The 16,069-nt window shown below is 42.1% G+C and overlaps 2 protein-coding genes and 1 pseudogene across 14 annotated transcripts in view; 2 read left to right on the forward strand and 1 right to left on the reverse strand.

The window, feature by feature from the left end:
- The window catches only part of LOC106987548 (protein adenylyltransferase SelO), a 35,554-nt gene extending 29,462 nt beyond the window's left edge, over positions 1–6,092 (reverse strand). For 3 of the 4 annotated variants that reach the window (XM_053225418.1, XM_053225417.1, XM_053225416.1), the window contains exons 1-3: positions 5,514–6,092; positions 1,706–1,824; positions 942–1,070 (exon numbers count right to left, since the gene is read on the reverse strand). In XM_053225418.1, coding sequence (XP_053081393.1) covers positions 942–1,070; positions 1,706–1,824; positions 5,514–5,760 — 495 coding nt within the window. In that variant the 5' untranslated portion in view covers positions 5,761–6,092. The remainder of the gene's footprint in view (positions 1–941; positions 1,071–1,705; positions 1,825–5,513) is intronic. The other variant, XM_027073677.2, reaches the window with a different exon arrangement.
- PDSS1 (decaprenyl diphosphate synthase subunit 1) overlaps positions 6,041–16,069 on the forward strand; it is a 43,123-nt gene continuing 33,094 nt past the window's right edge. For 9 of the 10 annotated variants that reach the window (XR_008299960.1, XR_003425265.2, XR_003425268.2 and 6 more), the window contains exons 1-4: positions 6,041–6,301; positions 10,399–10,463; positions 10,903–11,023; positions 13,963–14,093. Coding sequence is in view for 7 of the 10 variants with exons in the window: in XM_027073683.2 (XP_026929484.1) it covers positions 6,173–6,301; positions 10,399–10,463; positions 10,903–11,023; positions 13,963–14,093 (446 nt within the window). In the remaining 3 variants the exon portion in view is untranslated. Of the gene's footprint in view, positions 6,302–10,398; positions 10,464–10,902; positions 11,024–13,962; positions 14,094–16,069 lie in introns of those variants that run through there. The other variant, XM_053225422.1, reaches the window with a different exon arrangement.
- LOC113603759 (uncharacterized) lies at positions 9,800–9,912 on the forward strand (annotated as a pseudogene).

The following is a 16,069-nucleotide window of genomic DNA, read 5'->3' on the forward strand; positions in this document are numbered from 1 at the left end:
TTCCTAACTTAATCCTTACTCCCACCCTATTACACTTTGTTACCGTTCCTAAAAATTATTCCAGAGTAAACCAGCCTCGGGACAGTCAGAGCGTTAAATTTTAAAAAAATTTAATGTTTATTTATTTTTGAGAGAGGAGTCTTTAACGTTTATTTATTTTTGAGAGAGGAGTCGGTGCAAGCAGGGGAGGGACAGAGAGAGAGGGAGACACAGAATCTAAAGCAGGCTCCAGGCTCTGAGCTGTCAGCACAGAGCCCGAGGCAGGGCTCAAACCCATGGTCATGACCTGAGCTGAAGTCAGACACTTAACCGGCTAAGCCACCCAGGCCCCCACCCCCCCAGAGTGTTAAATTAATCTTATCTTGTTCACAGGAAAGTCACAGCAAGTTCAACAATTAGTCCTGTGTTCCTTCTCTTTTTTTTAATTAGTCAGATACCACCACACCCTGAACTTGCTTCAATATCTTATTTCTAGAAGGCACATTCTTAATTGCTTCAACATACATAATACCCCCAATTAGTCCTAATTAAATTCTAGCAGCTTCTAGCAGTTCTAAAACTTTGTTGTACAGCTGTCCTGGCAAAACTATAATCTCTTTATCCTTCTGAGATTTTATATTGACTTTTTGTGCTACTTTACCTAAATCTCTTGCCAAAACTTCACCAAATGAGTTACCTAGCGATAATTCACAGAAATTTTATATTGGTGCTGCCCGGTTTTCTCAATTCCATCAAAGAAACTTGGGTTTTATTTTTAACAGGGCAAGAAATCACTCAGCTAATTATGAGCATCTTAGGATGACACATTCTTCTAGAAACACCTTGTTGACATCTCAATACACTAACAAAGGAATCAATGCAAAGTAACTTCATTAATGGGACAGCATTTCCACCAACTGTTTATATTTACATAAGGGAAGTAATGCAGATGCTACTCCTACCTGGTGGCCACCATATCTGTGAGCCAATGGAATGGATCCAGATACTATCTTTTCACCACTCACAAGCTGGATAAAATCATCTGTTTCTGAGACAGATAAATCAAGGTCCAAAATATCTTCTAGAACTTCCTGAGGCAGGAAAAAACAAGAAAACAAACAAACAAAAAAAGCCTTACAAACTTAAGTAATCCTTTAAGAATTTTTAACAAAGGAGACTTGATGGAAGAAAGAAAATTAAAAGAAGCTCTTCCAAAAGTACATTAATATTTTTTCATGAGAGATGTATCGTACTTTATATGATTATTTACGCTGTTTAGGAAAATTAGTTCTTAGTTTAAAATGTTTTATGTATTTCTTGTGATGCATGGTAAAACAATATTTTTCCTAGTTCATATTCTTTAAAGGAACTAGAAAAAAAGAAAATGTCTTATTTCTATTCCCCAATTCAATTCTATCATGAGAGAACAATTTAGAATCTATTATTAGAGCCCATTTTTAAGAATTTAACTTACTTACCCCCCTTCTTCCAAAAAATATATTTTCCTGTAAGATAACTTCAAGATGAAATGGAGTACTAGCTCCAGGAAACAATAGCAAAAAGTGATTTCTAAGAATGACATACTCCAAGTGTGTGTGAATTTTAAACACAAAGATAGGCATTTATCACCTGACTAACAATTCAACTCTAAAAAGTATGAACATCTTTTTAGACAAAATTTACAGTGAATTAAGTATCTGTGTTGTGAAAAAAAATCAAGCCTAACCTTTGAAACTGCTACAAGACGTACTCTTGATTTCAAAGGAGTAGGGACGGCAATTGAAAAAATACAGTTTTTCACTTTACGAACATAATTTTCTTTAACAGGATCAACTGGCAACACAGCTGATTAAAAAAAAAAACACAAAAAAACTCAGTGTTCTCATTTATTGCAAACATAGCATTAATATTCCTTAGAAGGGCTACGGTTCTTCAGGAAAATTAATTTATACCGCTATTTTCTTCCCACGTGGGTTAAAGCCTATTCTATCATTTTCAGCCATAGCTATCCAATATTCATCTAATACAGTAGATGGAACCACCCAAGAAGATGGGAGATGGAAAAAGTTTAAACCAAGACACATACCCTGTCTTCAAGGATTTTCATTTATAGGAGACCAACAGGATGCACAACACATTTATAAATAAGAATGTATAAATAAAGCGGAGGTGAGCTGCATTACAATTTTACAATTATAGTAACAGCCAATTCAATGGAATCCAACCAAAAAATATTAGGCAGTTAATCACATTCTTTCTGTCCTTCAGAAAATTGTAATTACTGAAGGAAACAGATATGCACATAAATTCTAATACCAGGCAACAGATGTTTTACTAAATGTATAAAACACGTAGTAAAGCACATCTACCTTATTTTATTTTATTTACTTATTTATTTTTAATTTTTTTTTCAACGTTTATTTATTTTTGGGACAGAGAGAGACAGAGCATGAACGGGGGAGGGGCAGAGAGAGAGGGAGACACAGAATCGGAAACAGGCTCCAGGCTCCGAGCCATCAGCCCAGAGCCTGATGCGGGGCTCGAACTCACGGACCGCGAGATCGTGACCTGGCTGAAGTCGGACGCTTAACCGACTGCGCCACCCAGGCGCCCCTACCTTATTTTAAAAGCTGTACAAAAAAAGAGAGCTTTGAACATGCCTTAGATACTCAACATATTTTACTTTACATTCAATTTTTAAAATCTTAATGTTTTCTTAAAACCAACCAGTTAAAACAAAAAAACAAACAGAAGACGGTAGGTGTACTACTAAAATTACAAAACAAGGGGACACAAAATTTTGTTTCTGGATAGAGATATTATCAAGATGTCAGTGTAGTCAAATTATTTAATAAACATATGGATATCCAGCCAAAATCCCAGTAGAGGTTTTCCGAAGAAACAGATCATCTTAAGTGTAAATCTTGAAAAATAAAAATTATTTTTTAGAGAGAAATGGGAGTTTTCCTATCATATTATAAATTATAAGAACACAATTAGCTGGGGCACCTGGGTGGCTCAGTCGGTTAAGCATCCGACTCTTGATTTTGGCTCAGGTCATGATCCCAAGGTCGTGGGGATTGACCCAGGTCAAGCTCTGCTCTAAGTGTGGAGCCTGCTTAAGATTCCCTTTGCTCCTGTCCCCCACTTGCTCTAAATAAATAAATCAATAAATCAATAAATCAATCAATCAATCAATCAATAAAAGAATATGATAACTAAAAGGTTAAGATAGTTGCAAAGACCAAAGGGACTCAGTGAAAAGCACAGAAACAGTCCAAAGTAATGTTAAGAATGCTCTATATAATTAAAATGATATTTGTAATCAGTAGAGAAAGGTGGCATTGGGACAATCAGTTCAACTGTTTGGCATAACTTTTATTTGTCCCACTCAAGCCTAGGTGAACCAAATGGCAAGTTGTAACAGAAATAAGAGTGATCATCTATCTTTCCCGTAGGAGTATAAAAAGAGGCAAATGTGGACCAGATTTAACCTTTACACTTTCCCCTAAATACATGGTAAAGAAGGCACATCATGGGGAACAAATGGGTAGCCAACCAAAAAACAAATGATTTCAGCATTGCCACAGAAAACCTGACAATATGATTAAAAGTAGAAGATCCAACAATATATTTGAGTCTCTTTTAAGAGATCCACTGTGTGGAAATAGACTAAATTATAATTTATGCATTTTTTATGATGCCCTAACATTTTAATAAAGCACAGGCTATATATACTGTTCATTAATACTCATGATTTTGTACTGACTGATTCACATTTTGGTACGGTAGTTGATTAGTCAGTCATATGTGATCATTGGTCAGGGAAAAAAAGAGGCCAGCTGCTTCAGAGGCACCCAACCCTTCCTTACCTTTGCTACACTTTACCCAAATAATCAGTCATACACTACAAACCCAAGAGAAAATTCCAAATGTATATTAAGTCTCTATCTTAACATCTCAGAGATTTCAATAATTCCAAAATTAAATTCTTTAGAATTCGGTTTAGCCTAAGAATATGAAATCCACAAAAACCGCTAACCTTTCAGCGCAACTATGTTTGAACCTCTTCTCTCAGTAAATGTTCTTACCACAGTCACCTTGATAATTGATCATTTATCTAATAACATCAAGATGAGATGTTTTCATGCAGTATTATGAATCAAGACACAGTTAAGATGTACATAGTATTATGTATACAGTCTCTCCTTGGCTGTATAACACCTGGTCCTACCATAGATAATGTTTTGAACAGTATCATCACTGTGGAAAGAAAATGTCTTAAAGTATAGTCAACTTTCCAACATTGAAAAAATAACTTCAAAAATGCTTTCAATTACATACTTGCTCCATTTATATCAGTCAGTACTGGTTATTTCATTCCTAGAAGTGCAGTCAAAACAACCCAAGTTGTTCCTAGCCTGTGCACAAGAGTCGGCTCTTTGGCAGTTCCTTACACAGCTCGGTGGTTTTAACTTCCTATACACATGTTTAGCCTAGTTGGGCCAAAAGAACTACTTGTATTCTGCATGTCCTATCGATGGGTTATTCTTCATCAAAAGTTTAGCTATCCATAACGTTGGAAACCTTCACAAATTTCACCTGCTTCCCCAACTTAGCCTTGCATAAAGCTGTATACTTAGCCATAAAATTTCTTTTTTAAAGAGCCAGATATTTGTTTTAACCTGGAAAACAATCTCCAAATGAAAATGGCCTGACAGAATGGTGTAGTGCTGTATCTGGGAGCTTGGCAAGACATGTAACTCTTCCATGTTTCCCTGTGTGTGAAAAAGGGCAAATGATAGTATCTAAGTAGTAGCATTGTTGTAAATAATTTATTGCTACACTTTACCATGGCAAATTGTACCTGCTGAATATTTAATATACAGAGCTATATCAAGATAAGCCACAGATGTGTATAAACAACCTTTATTTGTAAAGCACCTCACATTATTTTTTACACACTACTTTTCAAGATTGGGGGAAAAATCATAAAATTGGCTTATTTAAATAAGCCTTATTTTATGCTTTTATTCAGTAGAAAATAACTTTGAATATAAATATAAAAATAATGTGCTCAGCTATACCACGGGCACTTTCACTTTTTAAATGCAAAAAGCATGGTTCAAAAGAAAAGGAAAAAAAAATCAGAGAATTGCAGTTGCCTATTTTGCTGGTCTGTTTCCCCATAACGGTGAATTTTTTGAAGACAGATGTTTCTTTCATTCTGTATCCAAAATGCCTACACTTTCTCTCATTGGCCCTATTTGTGTCATGTTGAATGACTGCAGCACGGATTTGATGTAAGTGCGTTCTCTCATTATCATGAGAGAAGTAGATCTGGCTATAGAATTAAGGAAAGGTCTTTCTAACTCACATCAGGTACTAATCCTGTACATTCTCCCGTATCTCCCACACTGGCAAGTTACATCCAACATTACCAAATACTAAGCAATTTCACACAGCTCAGTACACCCACGGGTGGGACTCCTACCCAGTTATGAGCAACACCGCCAAACTATGCCACCATATACCTAAAAGGTTCTCAGAGGACAGAGTCCAAAAGTCGAGAGACAAGGCTAACTTAGCTTCTGTCTCACAATAGCCCAGCTCGTGTTTCGACTTGTTTCTGGAAAGAAGCAAGAGGTGGGCACTTCCCTCGAGGTCAGGTAGCAATAGGCAGCAGACAACGCTGGGGCAGGACACGCCAAAGAGAAGCAGCCGTGGAAACGCGAGACCCCGGATCAGACAGCAAAACCGGAATCTGATTCTTTGAGTCATAGCTCTGTCTAAATGCGCGGAACAAGAGTCTGGCGCACGGTGGCAATTGTTAACAGCCGGTTCCCCAAAGATCCTTTTTTTTTTGGCTATGTCTGATGGGAGCTCCTAGCTCCCCGGAGGGTGGGCAGGAGTTCGGGAGAAACTGCTCGTCCAAGTGAAATATCCCGCTTAGTTACGGGGACTGGCAAGGGGCCACCCCCGCAAGTTTAGGGCAGCGGTGGCGCCTAAGGTTCCGCGTGGCCCTTCCGGGGAAGCGCCGGTGGCGCTAGCCCCGCTCTGGAACCAGCTGCCGCAGCCTGGGGCGAGGTAGAAGCACTTCCTGTGCCAAGTTTCCGGCTCCGGGTCCCGGGGGGAAGACCGCCCGGCCATAGGCGGAGCCAGCGCTCCACCGCGGCTTTCAGACTCGGACCCCATGGCTTCGTGCCGGTGGCCCTGGCGGCGCTGCTGCTCCTGGAGGCCGGCTGCCCGGAGCCCCGGCCCCGGCTCCCTGGGCCCCAGGGGGCCCCCCGGGCCGCCCGCCGCTGCCGACGACGGCGTGCAGGTGAGGAGGCCCTGAGGCGGGCGCGGCGGCGGGGCGCAGAGGTCACCGCGCCAATGACAGCCGCACGGATGAAGGAATGGGGACGGGCGGCACGTGCACCGGGGCAGGGGGAGGCTGCGCTGCAATGGGGACCCGGGGCTGGATGGGCCCGAGCCCCGCCGGGGGATGTGGAAGGGTGGGTGCCGGGCGTATGCCTGATGTTGGGGCGCCCTGCGCGAGTCTGCAAAGCGCGGTCCTGGGGACCCAGGCGCTTTGGGGTTTGGGGAAATAGCGGTGGATGAGGAGCTGGTCTCAGGGAAAGTGGAGGGAGGCCAGGCGCTTTGGGGTTTGGGGAAATAGCGGTGGATGAGGAGCTGGTCTCAGGGAAAGTGGAGGGAGGGCAGCCAGGTTGTCTCCTGGCGTGTGGACCTAGTGTAGCCTGGAGACCGAATGCAGCTGTTTCCTTTCGATTTACACCCAGGGCTTCCGGAGGAGCGCTCTTAATTAGGACTTAAGAGCAAAAGGTGCTCTGAGCGCTCTGGGATCCAGGGCATCCAGATAGGCTCGGAATAGGCGGAAGAGGCTTCGTGTAGGGCTGATGCTCAGAGTGGACCGGATTTCAGTCCTACGGTAGTTGCTTCCCGGCCCGGGAGAGCCTACCTGGACGGGGTAGAAGGTCACAGCAAGGAGAAGAGGCCTGAGGATGTCACAAGTAGAGAAACGTTGAACTTTGATTTAATGTGACTTCTTGAAGTAGAGTCAGGATCTCAGCACTAACCATGACTGCTTGACTCTCCGCCCTGCAGCCCTTGGGCCCAGTCAGTTTTCTCCCTTTCCGGCCAGTTTAGCCCCTGTAAATTGACATGTTCTGTGGCTTCATGAGTCTTTCCTGCACTGATTGACTCCACGTGCCATGGGTGGGCCCATATTGTTTAGAGAAGCTGAGCAAAATCTATCTACTCACTGTCCTTTTTAGAGACTTCTCCAGTCACACAGTAATTATTATGTTTTCCTTTCATCCGCAAGGCTCGTTTTTAAAAAGTTTATTGAATTTAGGACTTTTCTGTTTTGGTTGGTTTTGGGACACTTCATATTCCCATGTACCCTTCAGACACCATGTACCTATATGAAATATGTAGCATTTATAAATGTCTGCTCTGTACCAAGGTGGATACATGTCACAACTTACCCAGAATGGACATTTGGGGAGAGAATAGCAACTGGGCCCACAGACCGACAGTAAAAAGAGAATATGGGAAATGAAAGTCTTTGCTGGGACCCATTTCAGTACAGTCCTAGCCAGACTTCAAATACTTACAGTGTCACAGATGAAGGCATTATTGGGAGAGATGTTGGCACCCACCATCTGATAGCACTGGATGCTTCTTTTCTTTGACACTCCTTTTTATTGATTTATTTACGCTCTAGTATAATTAACAGTGTTACATGAGTTTCAGATGTGCAGTATAGTGATTTGACTGTTCTATACATTACTCAGTGCTCATCAAGAGAAATGTTACTGTTGATCATCACCCTTCACCTATCTCACCCACCCCCCCCCACCCACCTGCCTTCTGGTAACCAGCAGTTTGTTCTCTGTAGTTAAGAGCCTGTTTTTTGGTTTGTCTCTTTTTTTCTTTGTTCATTTGTTTTGTTTCTTAAATTCCACGTGCAATCCTTTGCTATTTGTCTTTGTCTGACTGACTTGTTTCGGTTAGAAAGTCAGCATTACCCTCTCTAGCTCCATCCATGTTGTTATAAACGGCAAGATTTCATTCTTTTTAATGGATAATATTCCATTGTATATGTACCACAGCATTTTTATCCATTCATCCATCAATGAACACTTGAGGTGCTTCCATATTTTGGCTATTGTGAATAATACTGCAATAAACATAGGGGTGCATATACCATTTCGAATTAGCATTTATTTTCATATTTTTTGGGTAAATACCCAGTGATGGAATTACTGGATCATGTGGGAATTCTGTGTAATTTTTAGGGGGACCTCTGTGCTGTCTTCCATGGTGGCTGCACCAGTTTGAATTCCCACCAACAGTGCACAAGCTTTCCTTTGGAAAACATGGCTCCATCTTAAAGCAGAAGATACCTTGACTGAGTAGACATTAAATACTGTAGATACTATAGATATGCAAAGACTGTATTAAATGTGTACAGTGTGTTAGGCTCTGAGCTAAGACCTTTACGCAACTTCTCCGAATTAATTGCAGCATCTCTCCGTGAGTAGGTATTAGCAGAAAGATGTCACAAGGTAACATGGCCAGGAAATGTTGGGATTTGAACCAAGATCCATCTTCCAAAGACCATGGTTTTAATAACTATTAGGCTGCCTAGTGGTTCAGAGCACTCCATATTAGCTGTGTAATTTTAACTCTTTGCCCCAGGTTAGATTAGGTCTCAAACTGAGTATTGTAATGAAATACTGAATTTGTATGAATTAATTACAAAGGCTGAAACAAGCAGGTTAAATGTCATATAATGGTAAAATCAAAAGATCACCTCGCTTTCTTGTGACATCATAAATGTTCTTATTGGTCTAATGAATGTATAATGCTATTGTGGAACGACTAGAACTCAGCCAGTCTTCCTTGGCGACTGCCTGCCTGGCAGAGTCAACCTTTATTGTCATTTTAATATGTGTAAAGCAATATGTGTTCACTAGGAAAAAGTCAGAAAATATAAAAGCAAAAAAGGAATAAAACAAAAAACTCCCACAATCCTATTTATTCAGAAATTACTATGTTTAATACCCTGGTTTATACACTTTTAAACCCCATTGTGTATCTTATTTGTGCATGCACGTATGTAAAAATTTTTGTTGCGATCACATAATACATATGGTTTTGTAGATGCTTTTTCCTTTTGATATATTGTTAACATATCTGTATATCAGTTTTTCAGGCTTGACTTCTGAACTTCAAGTTCCCCAGCTCTATAAAAGCAAGTACTTGTGAGGGTCATAGTGTAAAAGCACTTTGTAAGACTTTATTGCAAGTAGAGTGGATTAGTTTTATTTTTCTTGTGCTAAATTTGTCCTTTTTGTCAAAATAGGTACTTTAAATACAGAGCCCTTACCACATTAAATCGGTAAATCAGTAATTTTTTTTTTTTTTTTTTAAATAAACTCTGCACCCAAGGTGTGGCTCCAACTCACTCTCAGGACTCTTGATCTCAGGATCCTGAGATCAAGAGTCACATGTTCTATTGGCTGAGCCAGCCAAGTACCCCAGTATATTAGTAATTTTTGAAATGACTGTGTCCCTGAATTCTTTAAGATCGTCAGTTTGTATCTTTGGGTCCCCCATGCCTGTCATAGTTCCTGGCCCATAATAGTGCTCAGTAATCATTGGAACTAACATTTGTTGTCACCACCCCTAAATCTCTTTGTAGTCTTCTGTTCTTGATCTCTAAGTTAATATTTTCAAAATGTACCACCGAACTCATTTTTTAACATTGCTGATCAGGCAGTACTATTTCCCAGCATGTTTCCCAGTGTTCGTGCTCACTTCGGCAGCACATACACTAAAATTGGAAGGATGCAGAGAAGATTAGCACTAGCACGGCCCCTGCACAAGGGTGACATGCAAATTCGTGAAGTGTTTCATATTTTTAAAAAATAATAGTAAAATAAAATAGGCAGTGTTCGTTTAGCAATGGAAATTTCCTTCCTCAACATTGAAATCTTTTTCCCTTTCACCATCCAGGCTGATGCTTGGGGGAGCTTGATTATTCTTTGTTTTAAACTGGTTGAAGAATATAAATCTTTACTATTCTCTGACCAATCTTAGTTAAATGGAAGGAAATTGTTTTAAAACTGCTTTTCAGATCTGAAAGGATAGATAGGAATATAGAAACTAGCTTTCTTTGGAGAAAGGGATAGATTATAGATGTGTTCTTTTCTTATATATTCCGTAATGACAAATACTGCTTTTGTAATAAGGTAATTTTATTACCATTTTTCTGAAGTTTGCAATCTACCTACAAGGGACAACTAAAGACTGTATTTATTATGAACTATGGAGGTTTTATTTATCTGGCATTATAAACAATTTTTGCATGAATATTCTTATAGGTTTCTTAATGCTTTTATTTTGTAGATGTCCTACTTTAATCTTGTGAAGAGTTTAACATCTGCTTTTTCAAATAGGTATAGTATGTCACGGTAAGTTTATAATCTGTATTACAACCACTAAAGTTATTAGCCATATTGCCAGTAAATTTCTGTTCTAAACTGTGGGGGGCTACTCCAACAAATTGAATATTTTGTCTCACTCCGTGCCACGGTATCACTCTGTGTGACCTCTGCCTTTTCAAAAAAATGGGAGTATAATAAAATTTAAACTCAGAATACAATAAACTAGTTTAGTATTTGATTTTGTGGGTTCTCGAGTTCCTGATTATAAAAATAAGCTATTTATGTATTGTTGAGCAAGAACAGAATTCTGTGTGTTCTAAATTGTAATGACCATTCATGCTTAATTTCCAGCAAGTATATGTATATGAATATGAATATGTGTATATAATTCTTACTTAAAAATGAAATTATCTCACTTAATAGAATGGCACTCAGTCTTATGTTGTGTGCTTTGTGCTTGTCCCAGGTTCCATCACACAACGTCAGCAGCGTGCTGTTGTAGTAAAACACGGAGTGGTGAGAAATACATCGATCCTTTCAAACTCGGTTGGAGAGACTTGAAAGATCTGTATGAAGACATTAGAAAGGTAAGAGAGCTTTGATAGTACTGTCAGTAATGTTGATTTCTTAGAATTGTGTACACTGTCATTGCAAACGTGATTCATGAGTGTCAAGTTTCAAATGTTTCTTGGGCAACATAGGGGGGCGGTATGGAGGGTACAGTACATGTCCCCATCCAGAGTGGCATTATCACAGAGCTGGGGAACTGAAAAAACCGGTACTTACCCTCCCTTATTCCTTCACCTGCTCCAGGCATATTGAAGTGCTTGAAGATCAGTGCCAGACTGCCCCCAAATGGGGCTTTATGTATTAAATGCTTTTATCCATAAAACTTTTGGTGGATTCTCAGATGCTGCCCAGAAATATTCATGTGCCCCTCATCAGCTTCCTTCCCTTTCAGGGTCCTCCACTTTCCTCCTCAAACCCTTACCTTACTCTCCTGTTCTCATAGCAACGGCCACTTCCTATTTAATAGACTGAGGGGAGGCCTTTAGGAGTCACTCTCTGGACACCTGCTTTGTTACCATTTACGTACCCATCTGCATGCTTTCCTCCCACCTCAGTGAAGTAAATGTTCCCTCCCTTTCCAGGAGGAAAGGCCTTTCCAGGCCTCCCTTTGCCTCCAGCTTAGTCCCGTGCCCTTTGCCTCCTCAGTGCCTTAGGAACTAGTCCCGCCATTGCCTGTTCCCTCTCCTTTCTCTGCAGGCTCTCCCTCTTCACCTCTCTCACAGCCAATGTTGGTGTTCCAGTTTGTTCATCCTTTAAAGCGCCATCCCTTGAGCCTTGTTCCCCCTTCCCTTCCAGTACGGTATTCCCTGCCTCTTTCTTTTGGCCCTTTCAAGTTTCCTCCAGCGTCCCTCTGCAGCTTCCTTTCCAGGCTCCCCTCTAAAACTGCCTTTGCCAGCCCGTAGCTTCCGTAGCACCTTCTGCTAAATCCAGTGGACACTTGGTTTTTATCTCCTGTGACTTTATTGAACATTGGACACTGTTGACCACTCCCAACAACGTGGAACACTTCCCAAATAATATGTCTGTTCCAGGTTGAATTGTCTCTCTTAAAACCACGCATCTAACTACTCCCTAGTCAGCTCCATGGAATGTCCATGACTGTCTCAAATGTAACCTATCTGAAACTCTGCTTTCCCTTCCTAATTGTTTTTTCTTGTTTTTCCTGTTCATTGAAGGTGCCGCCTGGGAACCCCAGGCAGGATCCTGGAATTGTTCCTCTTCTCCTTTCACGTCCTCCTTGTCTGTTTCTTGCCTTCCATCCTCACAGTCTAGGCCAGGCCACTGCTGCTTCTGTGGCCCTGTCACTGTTGCTCTCCTGCCTCCCCCTCCCCAGCCAGCAGGGCCCCCTTTGTGCTCCCAGAGGAGCTGCGCTTACCTTCAGAGCAGCACCCATCACACTGTGTATTGTAATTATCGTTGTACCTCTCACCCTCTAGACTGAGCTCCTTATAGGACTCATTTTACTTTGCAGTCTCTGCGTTTATTACTGTGTTTGGTACTAAAGTCGCTATCTTAATTAAAGCCTGTCCCACTGTACTGTGTTCACCTGAGCCTGGCTGATGGTCCTCTGGGTCCATTCTTAGCTCCCATTTCTTTGGGGACATAAGCTGTGGTTCATCATAGCAAGTCCGTGAGAGGCAGGTACAGTAAACACATGTCCATCGCCTGGAAGCCTCTCCCTTCTCTTCATGAATCAAAATCCTTCTTATTCTTTAGTCCCAGATCAAAGCTTATACCCTCCATTAAATAGTTGGTTCTCTAGCCCATGCTGATTTTTCCCTTCTCTGAACTTTTACTGCATTTGATTTAATTTACATTTATTTTTTTTAATTTTTTTTAATCTTACTTTTGAGAGAGAGAGAGAAGACAGAGTCAGAGTGTGAGCAGGGGAGGGGCAGAGAGAGAGAGAGAGAAATACAGAATCTGAAGCAGGCTCCAGGCTCTGAGCTGTCAGCACAGAGCCTGATGTGGGGCTTGAACTCACAAACTGCAAGTTCATGACTTGAGCCGAAGTCGGACGATTAATCGACTGAGCTACCCAGGCACCCCTTACTACATTTAATTTAATTATGTCATCACCCAAGTTACCATTCTGAACATTTTATATATTTTTTTTCAACGTTTATTTATTTTTGGGACAGAGAGAGACAGAGCATGAACGGGGGAGGGGCAGAGAGAGAGGGAGACACAGAATCAGAAATAGGCTCCAGGCTCCGAGCCATCAGCCCAGAGCCTGACGCGGGGCTCGAACTCACGGACCGCGAGATCGTGACCTGGCTGAAGTCGGACGCTTAACTGGCTGCGCCACCCAGGCGCTCCATGAACATTTTATATTTTTAAGAAATTTTATCTCCCCAACTCAATTGTAAGCTCCTCACAGTCTGGCAAACTGTGTCTGAAACTTCCTCTGTGAACCTTTCACCTGTCTGGCTGAGTCAGGCTTACTGATCCCTGCTTCTCCCTGGCTGTCCTCTTGTCTTCCTGCCCCTGATACACAGCTTTGTCTCCCCATCCCAGACACTCCCTTAACACCTGCTTCATTGGCTCCCACACTCCCTGTCTTTGTCCTCTCCCCTCCATCTTCCAAGCTGCTACCTGCCCCTATCCAGCTGTCACTGTATCCAGCTGTTACTGGCCCAGAGTCCCTGGGCCACCTGGTACTTTCCTGCTCATCCCTGGAGTCTGCTGGAGTCACAGGGGCAGGCAGCACTGCTCACCCTTGCCCTTAGGCCACTCAGACGGGCCAGGCATTGCTTGTGGCCCAGCTGCAGGACAGCCAGTTTTGGGACAATACAGTGTTAGCACCTTTTCCAGCTGAGTGTTGAATCTCTCAAGTGAAATGAGTACACTGAATACAACTGAGTCCACTGAAATCAAATCAGGGTTTTGTAAAAGAAATCCTGTTGACTTTTGTGCCATTGTGATGCCATATTGACACAGAGAAACTTTATTCCAGGAACTAGTCATATCTACAACTGAACTTAAGGAAATGTCTGAATACTACTTCGATGGTAAAGGAAAAGCCTTTCGACCAATTATTGTGGTGCTAATGGCCCGGGCGTGTAATATCCATCATAATAACTCCCGGTGAGTTACTGACTTTCACTCCTCTGGCGTTTTTTTTATATTTGCCAAATCTTCCTCCCCAAGCTTGCCACTTAGTTCCCTGTTGAAGAGATAGCATTTATCTAAGAATCCACTTTGTGGTGAGTAGTTTCTGACTTTGAGTCACCAGAGTCCACTGGTATAGAGGCATCTTCCTTTTCCACACTTTAATGTCCTCAAAGAAAAACTTCAGCTGCAAATAAGCATTTCGAAAAGAATTTTAAAAGCCAGATTTGGTTTTCTCACTCCGAAGTGTAGAATAGCAGGGCGTATGCATACATGTAATCATAATACACACAGAGCTACACCCACTGTGCTTCAAGTCTGGGTACCACACCCCCGAGAGCCTACCTTCCCATGACCTTTGGAAATCTGCCAAAGAAAAATCTTGAAAGAAGGCGTTTTGACTGTTGGCCCTCAACTTTTGTGTTTTGAACATACATAAAATCGTTAAACATTGAAACCATGGTATCAAAGGAAATCTTAAAAGGAAAAAGGATTGACCTGTTACTGTAGGCAGCCATCTTTGCAGTTCCCTCATCCCCTCTACTCTTGTACCCATTCAGTCATACTGTGTATATAGGATTGCATTCTGCTTTGTTTACTCCCAACTGTGTTTTCACTCTTTACCACGATGCTGGAGAGTCTTCATGGTTGTTATTTTTACACCGTGTGATGTACCAGTGGAAATTCCAGTACACCATAATGTACTCATATATTTCCCTAGGGCTGGACATCTATGATATCCCCTCCTCCCAGTAGATCGTACTTTGAGGAATGCCTCAAGAGGGTCAGGTGTTGCCTCTTAGCAGCTGCTCTCCTCAGCCTGTGTCGGCCTTTTGTTCCCCGCTGCTGGGCCTCCAGCTCCAGCACAATACGCCACCTCAGAGTGCCTCCCACCCACCCTCGGAGACTCACCGAGTGCTCACAGTGCAGCTTCAACAGACAGAGCTCTCTGGCAGTGGGCCTTTCACTGTCCTGAGGTCCGCTTCCACTTCACCGAGGAGGCAGAGCAGCAGAAATGAACCACATTTGAATACATCTCATGTGACCTAGAGCAGGGTTTCTTGGCCTTGACGTGACTGATGTTTTGGACCAAATAATTCTTTGTGTGGAGGCTCTCATGTGTATTATAGATGTTTAGCAGCATCCCTTGCCTCCCCCCCATGAGATGCCAGTTGCACCCCCTGCCAAGTTGATGAGCACCAAAAATGTCTCCAGACATTGCCAGATGTCCCCAGGGAGCAAAATCATCCCTGTCGAGAACCACTGGACTAGAGAGAGTGTGTGTTTATATTTTTATTTCTAAGATTTATGCGTAATACAGTCTGTTACCCTCAGAGATGACATGGGAAGGAAAACATTCTGCATCACTCCAAATCCTCTCCAGCTCTCCCCATGGTCGCGAGTTTTTTCAGTTTCCCTTACTGAAACTATAAACCATTAGTTATAGAAAACATGGAAGGATATAACACAACAAAGGCATTGCTAGTTTAAAAAGTTAAGTTCGGAGCGCCTGGGTGGCTCAGTCGGTTGGGCGGCCGACTTCGGCTCAGGTCATGATCTTGCGGTCCGTGAGTTCGAGCCCCGCGTCAGGCTCTGTGCTGACCCGCTCAGAGCCTGGAGCCTGTTTCGGATTCTGTGTCTCCCTCTCTCTCTGACCCTCCCCCGTTCATGCTCTATCTCTCTCTGTCTCAAAAATAAATAAAATAAACGTTAAAAAAAAAAATTTTTAAAAAATAAAAAGTTAAGTTCGAGGGGCGCCTGGCTGGCTCGGTCGGTGGAGCAGGTGACTCTTGATTTTAGGGCTGTGAGTTCGAGCACCACGTTGTGGGTAGTGTTGACTTAAGTAAAATAAAAAGTAAGTTCAACACTGCCCTCTCTGGGGTGTTCTAGCTGTGGCCTCATTCTCCCGTAAGCGATTGGAGCAGGGCTCACCAAAGACACAGTGCAGAGGC

The sequence above is a fragment of the Acinonyx jubatus genome, chromosome B4, assembly GCF_027475565.1.
Source record: "Acinonyx jubatus isolate Ajub_Pintada_27869175 chromosome B4, VMU_Ajub_asm_v1.0, whole genome shotgun sequence".
NCBI classification, from domain to species: Eukaryota; Metazoa; Chordata; class Mammalia; order Carnivora; family Felidae; genus Acinonyx; species Acinonyx jubatus.